This window comes from Zonotrichia leucophrys, chromosome 1A (assembly GCF_028769735.1).
Source record: "Zonotrichia leucophrys gambelii isolate GWCS_2022_RI chromosome 1A, RI_Zleu_2.0, whole genome shotgun sequence".
NCBI lineage: Eukaryota > Metazoa > Chordata > Aves > Passeriformes > Passerellidae > Zonotrichia > Zonotrichia leucophrys.
Genome location: NC_088170.1, coordinates 13,538,467 through 13,547,250, shown reverse-complemented (window position 1 = coordinate 13,547,250; position 8,784 = coordinate 13,538,467). Strand labels below are relative to the sequence as shown.

The 8,784-nt window shown below is 46.3% G+C and overlaps 1 protein-coding gene across 1 annotated transcript; it reads left to right on the top strand.

Annotated features, from left to right (window-relative positions):
• On the top strand, window positions 1-5,290 carry RAB19 (RAB19, member RAS oncogene family). Its single transcript, XM_064700863.1, has 3 exons — window positions 1-467; window positions 1,315-1,498; window positions 3,519-5,290. Exons 1-3 carry the CDS (start codon window positions 273-275, stop codon window positions 3,782-3,784), a joined length of 645 nt encoding a protein of 214 aa, XP_064556933.1. The 5' UTR covers window positions 1-272; the 3' UTR covers window positions 3,785-5,290.
• Window positions 5,291-8,784: the final 3,494 nt, after the last annotated feature.

The following is an 8,784-nucleotide window of genomic DNA, read 5'->3' as shown; positions in this document are numbered from 1 at the left end:
GCCGCGGCCGCCGCCAGGCACCTGCCCGCCCCCTGCGCGGGGCGGGAGCGAGCGGCCCAGCCCCTGCGCGGCCCGGCCGAGCCCGGGGCGGGGAAGGGAAGGAAAGGGAGGGGAGGGGGCGGACTACAGCTCCCGCCGGCCCCGCGGCAGGGCGGCGCTACCTGTCCCGGCAGGGCAGCGCCGGCAGGTGAGCGCCTGGCACCGGGTCCTTCCTCGGGCCTGCGGCTCCTCCTCCTCCCCCCGCCTGGCCGCAGGCCCGCCCGGCAGCCGCGATGCCGTTCCCCAGCTCCGGCGCGGACGATGCCTTCGACTACCTCTTCAAGATCATCCTGATCGGCGACTCCAACGTGGGGAAGACGTGCGTGGTGCACCGCTTCAAGACGGGGCAGTTCAACGAGAAGCAGCAGAACACCATCGGCGTCGACTTCACCGTGCGCTCCATGGACATCGACGGCAAGAAAGTAAAGGTCGGTGGCGGGAGCGAGTCCCGGGCTCCGGGCGAGCAGCGCCTCGGCCGAGCCGCCCTTCCGTGCCGGTGCCAGGAAGCCGCGGGACGCACGGCACCTCCTGCCCGGCCCTGCCGAGGGCAGCTGGCAAAAGCTGGCTGCCTTTCTAAACAGGGGTGTTTCCCAGTGGAGTTTGCTCTCAGGAAGATGTCCTGGGGGAAGCAGTCACCCTAATTTGGGTACATACTTGTTCTCGTGACTTCTCGGCATCTGCTTGAAGAGAGGGCTTGTGCTTTGCCTGCAGGGAGTTCTTTGGAAGAAGGCTATAGTTTGGAGATGTCTCTGCCCTCCAGAGATGTGGGGGTTTGAGCTGGCACACCAAGGAGGGAAAACCCCCAAAGTTTGCAAAGGCTCCACTTTGATGTGTGCTTAATTTGAGGGAAGAAGACTTCCAAGACAAGCACCAGAAGAAACTGTCAGCTAGAACTTCCCTCTGTTTGCAGATGAAAGTTAGAATGCCTGGATTTTACATGTAGATTTGCTCTGGCCTCTGTGTTAGGGTACTTTGCTCTTCTTCTTGAAAGGCTGTAATGTTCTGTGTCTTTTACTACAGTTGTTGAAAATGGGTTTCTTGGCCTCTTTGGAAAGCTGAGTCTACCCTTGGAGCTTTCTCTTTGGTCTGTGTAGACTGACTGTACAGGCTTGTAAATGGCTTTTTGGATCTAGGGAGGGCACAGCACACTGGTGTGGTAGAGTGAGCTGGGACAGGCCTGGCTGCCTTCTGCACAAGGGGTTTCAAATGCTGAGGGCAAGCACACAGGAAAGTGGTGCTCAGGGCTCTTTACAACTTCTGTCCTTTCTCTTACAGATCCAAGTGTGGGACACAGCCGGTCAAGAGCGCTTCCGGACAATAACCCAGTCTTATTACAGGAGTGCCCATGGGGCCATCCTTGCCTATGACCTTACTAGGAGGTCCACATTTGAATCCATTCCTCACTGGATTCATGAAATTGAAAAGTATGGTGCTGCAAACTTGGTCATGATGTTAATTGGTAGGATTTTAGTTTTAAATATTGTGTTATGTAGATTTTTAATATGGATATAAAATCTCCCTTGTTTCCTACCACTACTTGAAGCATTTATACACTGTGCATTAAGGAAGCATTCAGTTCTAATTAAAATAGATCACCAAGTGTATCATTTCAACCTAAGCTTAAAAAAATAAGGAGAGTCATAGCCTGGTCCTGACAGGACCAAACCCACTGCAGACAGCAAAACCCTTTTGCAGTTGTTCCTTTCCTGCTGGAATAACCCAACAAGCTTTGCTGCCAGGCTGGAGGCAGGGACCACCTTGTTGGGGTTAGAACTGCAGCAAGCCTGACCCTGTACTCCTGCTGCACGGGAATGTAGCAGCTCAATAATTCACGGTGAAGGGGGATGCACAGACTCGTGGTTCTCATCTTTCCTCTCTGCTCTCTTGATATGCATGCGCTTTGCTCTGTAATGGGATTCCGAGCAGGTAAGACAATAGATGGGGAGATGGCTTTTGCAGAGCTGGAGTAGCCGGCTTGCATTCCACTGGCGCTCAGGAAACTGCCTCTTGGAGGAAAGCAGTGCTGGGAATTGCCGGGAATGGAGCTGGTAGGAAGCCGCGGTTCCTTTCCCTTGGGTTTCGTGGTTATTACTGCTGTTCCCTCCCCCAGGGAAGGAGCTGCGAACGAGAACGCTGGTGTGGTGAAACACCAGAGCCTTTCTTGCCCTTATTTCCATTGGCGTGGCCGAGGCTGTTGCAGTGTGCTGGGAGCAGCTCAGCAGCGGGGCTGGGGCAGCGCTGAGCCCCAGGCAGGGCCCCTGAGCTGCTGCCTCTGCTGCCAGCACCCTCCTGCTCGTGCTGCTGAGATCTCTCCTGTCCTTCCTCTGCACCTGCTTCTAATGCACTGCTTGGAACTGCGGGCAGGGGAGTGTAAATCACTGCACTTTGGCTGGTTTTTCCTAACTTCTGTCATGAATCTAAAGAAAGAGACTTATCTGTGTGTGGTGGGGGATGGTGGTGGTTGTTGGGGTTTTTTTAGGGAAAGAAGTTCTTAAGTTAGTAAAAAGTGAAGCTTTTGTTAAGGATCCAGCTTGGTGCTTTCTTCCAAAGCTGATGCTGTTTACTTTTCTTACATTGGCAGAAATCATTGTACATTTAATTACACTTAGTCACATTATACACCTTTCTAGCAGGAAGTTGAGGTTAGGAAACCTAACTTTCCTGTCTGGAACTGAAGGAGGAAAAGGTGGGTGGGTTCATCTTAAGAAGGCAAATAACCCTCAAGCTGGGGGGTTTTTTTTTGTTTTTTTTTTTTTGTTTTTTTTTTTTTTGTGGTTTGTTTTTTTTCTTTTGTGTGGGGTAGGTTGGTTTTGGGCTTTTTTTCCTTTTAGAAATACTTAAGGGGACTTTATGAGAGGGTAGTTACTTGATATATATTCAAGGTACTAATTTGATGAAAGGTTGTCTTTAAACTATAAATGTGGACTTCAGTCAGCTGCTATAACTGAATAATCCACATGTGCTGCAACTGCCTAAATATACAAAGATATTTTATCTGAGGTGTTTCATGACAGATTTTGACTAATGTGCTGCAAGTAAAAGTTTAATCTATACATGCAGAAACAAGTACATATTCTAGGCATTAAGGTAGCTGATCTGAATTCTTCTCTTTCTTTTTACATCACCCTAAAAGATTTTTAACAAAAAAATATTCAACTTAAAGGCTATTTAATATTTAAAACCACTAGGGAACAGGACAACAGTTGCTTCTAGGTAATCTTTTACTTACACTAAGTAATCAGATGAACACAGGTTTTTAGTTTTTTCTTGGATTTCATCTCTTTTGCTATGATATGATTTGCTGCAGTTTTAAACCACAGTCTATATTTATGGCTCTGGTGTTCTCACATCTTGTTCTATGCAGTAACTCCTACTGCTAACATAAATCTATTGTTTAACAAAACTCAATTCCTGCATCCATTTAAAAATAAATTTTTGAAAGCCTAAGTGGTTGAAGTATGTCTTTGCCTTCTTTTAAGGGAACAAATCGGATTCTCTGGACAAGCGCCAAGTGCTGTTTGAAGATGCCTGCACCCTGGCAGAGAAGCATGGGCTCTTAGCTGTGCTGGAAACGTCAGCCAAAGAAGCTCAAAACATAGAAGAGGTGTTCACATTAATGGCTAAGGAGCTGATAGCCCGAAATACCTTACAGCTTCATGGGGAGAACCCTCCTAACAGCTTCAGTCTGGACTCCAGGCCAGTGGTTGCCAGTCCAAGTGTGGAGAAGAGCCAGTGCTCCTGCTGAAGAGAGGCTTCAGGGAGAACTTGGAAACTGCCATGCTTCTGAGGCTGTTTGATTCAGTTTTGTTCAGTTGATGAAAGTGTTTTATGTGGCCTCAAGCCATCTCTTGATATTTCTACCTTGCAGTTTGGCTTGTGAGTATTTTCAGAGATCACTGTTGTTGTTGGTAGCATAGGTTGCTTTGAACATAGCAATGTGAACTTCTGAGATGAGACAACTCAGGAAGCTGCCAGGCCTTGCCCTAACCAAAGAGAACTATAAAAGTTATTGCCTTTAATTATTTCCTTACATGTCCTTCTGGCTGTGTCAGAAGATAAATTTGCACCAGAGTTCTGCACTGACCCTTCTAAGCTGTGTTGCTGGTTTTCAGCACTTTCCTCTCTGCCGGTAGCTGTAAAAAGTCTGAGGCATGCTTAGACAGCACTAACCCACTCCTGCCTAAACTTTGATTTAGGAGCTCTCCGGAGGTCAGGCAGGTAGCCACCCATGCCAAGGAGCTTAATAACATTTGTGAAGGGGTAGAGGATTTCACATCTGCCCTGAGTTCCTCACCAGACAAACCTGGAGACATCTCAGGCGTGGCACAGCAGGCAGAACATGATACACTTCTTCCTGGGGTGAGAAAAGTTGCCTTTCTTTGCTTTGTAATAGTCAGGATTATTTCCAGTACTATTCTCCATCCTGCTACATGGACTTGCTGGGACAGCAAAGCTTCCAGTGAAAGAACCCTTTTTTTTCATTCCTCCCTGATAACCTCATCTTGCTTTTGATGTGCTGATTTTAACCAAAAGCCTTCTGTATCTTGTGTGATGGGCCAATGGCAGCTTGAGAGTATCCCTGTAGATCTTCAAGGGAGTGTGAAGGATGGATGCAAGCTCTTGTAAAACTCAGCAAGGGGTGAGATGGTTTAAATTAGGCAAAAAGTTAAAAATTTACATTGTTAGAGTGGTAATGCAAGGGTGTGGGGTGCACCAGAGCTGCCCTAGGTGAGTATATCTGCTGCTGCACTCAGTGGAGACTGAACATGGTGGTAGCAATGGAAGGTTTTGGATTGCTCCTCCCAGTCACAAGCTCTGCTACTTGGGGCTCACTTTTCTGAATACCTGAACTGAATGAAGGGTTTGGGCTGGGGTTTTTTTGGTGAAGGTTTTGAGGTTGTATTTTTTCCTGTTGCTTGCAAGTTTTTTTCCCAGTAGAAACAGGGAAGGAGGAGGAGGAGGAAAGAAATGTCAGAGGAAGTTTTTTTTATGACAGTCCACATGTACCAAAGTGTATCATTTAGTTACTGTTAAGCTATGAACTGCAACTCCAACTCTGTAATGATAAAACACAGTTTGTGTTACATGCAAAGCAGCCTTGGGAAGGCTAGGGTGTTGCCAGCTTACCCAATGGCTGGCTGCCCCTGTTTCCTAAGTCCTTGAAAAATAGAGAAAAACATGTAGCAAGTATTGCTGGAAAATCTTGTCTTAGAAGCACAAAAAAATAAAGGAGAATGAATAATTAAGTAATAGTCTTGGAAATATTTCTGATGTTCTTAATGCTTCCTCTGGCCAGGTTCTTTGCTATTCAATGCCAAGGGCAGGGGTTAATTCAGCTCTGTGTAAGCTCAGGGAGGAACCTTCCATGCTTCCCTCTTGCCATAGCTTGCTGTGGAGAAAGCTTCATCTTCAGGCATCCTCCTTCTCATGTTCGCTTTTTAAATCTTTATTCCTTCTTCATTTTTACTAGCCTTGTAGTTGCATTTTGGTTTGCACATTGAAGCAAATACCATAGCCTTTCACAGTGGTGAGCCAGCTTCCAAACAACTAGTTTCTACAGCTCTTGTTACTGCAAAAGCAGTCAAATGCAAGCTTAATATTTCTATTCCTGGTAGTAGTTTGTAATCCATAATTTTTACTCTCTTGTTTTTGTTTTTTTTTAGTATCTTCCAGAAGACTGCAATAGAGAAAGTATTGCTTTCCTCTCCAGTTACAATCTTTCACTGGTCAAGAATTAGAGGAAGGATGGTAGCAGCAGAGTGTTAAGTTTGCATGGTTCATTGGGTTTACCACCTTAATTAGCCACTGCTGTGCAGGCTGCTGTGCTCTGAGTGCCCAGCACTGCCAGCTTTCAGGGCTCTTGCTGTTCCCTGCCCGCACACGTGGAGCTGCTGGCAAAGCCAGACCTTCTTGGCAAAAGCTGTGCAATTCAGGATCAGGGAGAACAGGCTTGTGACTGTTCCCTTTCCTTTAACAGGTCTAACAGGCTTCCTGCTCCTCCAAGAAACTTAGTCTTAGACACCTACCCATTGTGCAGCTAAGCCAGGAGCGTGACCTCTTTTGGTTGGTCCTGTTTGTGTTTTCCACAAGGCCTTTGGGCAGTTACACTGAGTGGTTTCCACAGAGCTGCTTTTCCAGCTGTCCTCCCATGAGTGAAGAGCAGCACTTGCTCACAAGGTTCTTTGGAGTACATTGGTAATGCTGTTACGTGTGAGGTAATACAGGAAGCTGTGAACTTTAAAAAAAATCCCCTTAAAATTTAAAAAAATGCCTGTTATTCTGGACTGTGAGAACCACTAGATCAAAATACAGGCTCAGCATAATCTCTGTGGTTCTGCCTTTCCCCATCAGAGAGCAGATGGAAACACCCAGCTATGACAAGGCAAAGTAGCACTAACTCCTATGGAGCCTTCTGTTAATGGTTTGTTCCCCAGATCATATGCAAATTCCAAGTGCATCTTGACAGCATCAGTAATGCATTTGTACAAAGGGTTATAAGGTTGTTTACAAAGCTATTTTTGAAACTACTACTGCCCCACAGGTTTCAGTTTCAAGAGCTACACATTCAGCTTGAAGATGAGCTCATTTGTTAAGTTCTTATCTACTGGGAAAAAGCATTTGAATCTTTGCTATGGCACATTACTTTGCACTGGTGTCACAGCCAGGCCAGATGAGAAGAAGCATTACCTCTTGGTGGAATAGGGTAATAAAAATAATTAGAAAAATTTTAAATGTACCAAACTTGACACTTCCCAGAAGCTGACTAGTTAAAAGCCACCACAACCCAGCAGCCCAGTGATGTAGAAGGCACACAGCACTGCCTATGTGGTCCAGCTTTGCTTTATGTGCAGGAGACAGGCTGTCAGTTACAAAAGCTGAGACTCTTATCTAATCATTCCAGTTAATGTTTAAGTATAGTTGGAAGGGAGACAATTTTCAGATGCTGAACAGAGGTGGAGCACTCTATCCTGGAGCCTTCTTTCAGGAAGAAGATGCCTGTGATTTTGGACAAGGAACTGGAAGTGAAGCTCCCCCAGCCAGGTGAGTGCTCCAACGGCAGCACTGTTACAGGTGCCCCTTCCCCAACAGGCATTTTCCTGGCTCTCAGCTCCCAGAACCCACAGCTGCCTGCAGGTGTGTGGGAGGGGCCCAAACAGTCATTGCTCAGCAAACTGGCTCCTGAAATAATTTTCAAGCACCACTTTTAAGCAACTGTGTTGAGAACTAGAATTACACCAACAGGCAATGCTGGGATATCACACTCTTTTGAGAATAGTTCTAGACAGGCCAAGAGCCCCTTTGTCCTAAGAGTACTTCACCTTGAAACAGGAATTAAAAAAAAATCTTTAAAAGGACTTTTTCTAAAGCTGCTGTTGTAAATCAACCTTCACACAGCTGCCTGCACAGCTTCTGTGGATGCATTCACATCAAGCTGTTGTCAAGCAGGGCCTGACAGTGAGTGACAAACAGCACACCCATGCGTAACCAGAGTTCAGCATATTTACAATCCTGCATTTCCTTGCTACTGCTGTGTCCATGAACATCACTGCTTATAGTTTTCACTCCTAAGTCTAGTTTTGCTAACCTGAAGTGAGGCTCACCACAACTACAGTTTAATGCCTTTCTAATGCTAGCAAATAAACTGATTTTGTAGTTACTTGATCCCTGCAGCACAGTCCTGTATTGTATCTCAATCCTAAATGATTACATGTAAATTCCCTCATTTTAAATTGCTGCAGCATGAATAATTTCATCTACACAAGTTTTGTTCCAAACATGAGACACCCCATAGCTCATGTACCCTCCAAATACAAATCTCTGTACCTGCAGTAGTAGGAAAGTTACTTTGTATTTCATTAAATGAACCAGGTATTTCCTCAAAGATTACAATCCACCTTGGGCCACACAGGCCAGCTGTGCTAGCATCATTTGAACTAAAGCAGCCAAAGTTGTAACAAGTGCTCTTACCTTGAATGATCACGTTCAGAGCAGGGAGAACAGTCAGCACACTTACCCTGCACTTTCCACAGGAGGCAAAGGTTGTATCAAACGAAATGTATTCTGGCTAGGGAGTAAAGTCAAGGCATCTTAAGTGACAGCATCCATCTTTTTCTAAAGACTTTGGATTTGAAATTAAGATTCTGCTGGTGGAAGTTTATGGAGATGTTATACCCTTTCCTTGATGCTACTCTTTTCAGTTTCTGTACCTTAAGTATTTCCTTGAAGAGAATGTAGCACAGCCAGAGTTGTCATCCACCACCATCTTACATTATAAGCTTAATTCTACTGAATTTATTGCTGTTCTCACAGAGGAAGAACATAGCAGCCTACTAACACACTTATCTCAGAGACCCTTCTATGTTCAGCTGTCCCAGTCTGGGGCTGGTGGGGGTGGGAGTCACAGTGCCCCAGGCAGCTCAGACACAGGGCTCTGGTTGGGACGGGAAGCGGCACCCAGCAGTGCTGGCCTGGGGACAAACACGGGCAGTTCCTGAACCTGCACAACAGGAACCACAGCGCAGTTCAAAGCAACAGGAGCTATTTGTCACGCTGCCTGTAAACACATCAGTGCCGTGCGGCTCCACCCACCAGCCTCCACCATGGCACATGGCTCAGCTGGGTGTTCTCAGCCTCCTCTGTGATGTGTACAGGAGGAAGCTTTAGAAGCACCAGCAGCCACCTCTGTGCCACCCATACACTTGGGCAGGGAGTAAAGCACACCACCCCTGACCCCTTATGAAAGCA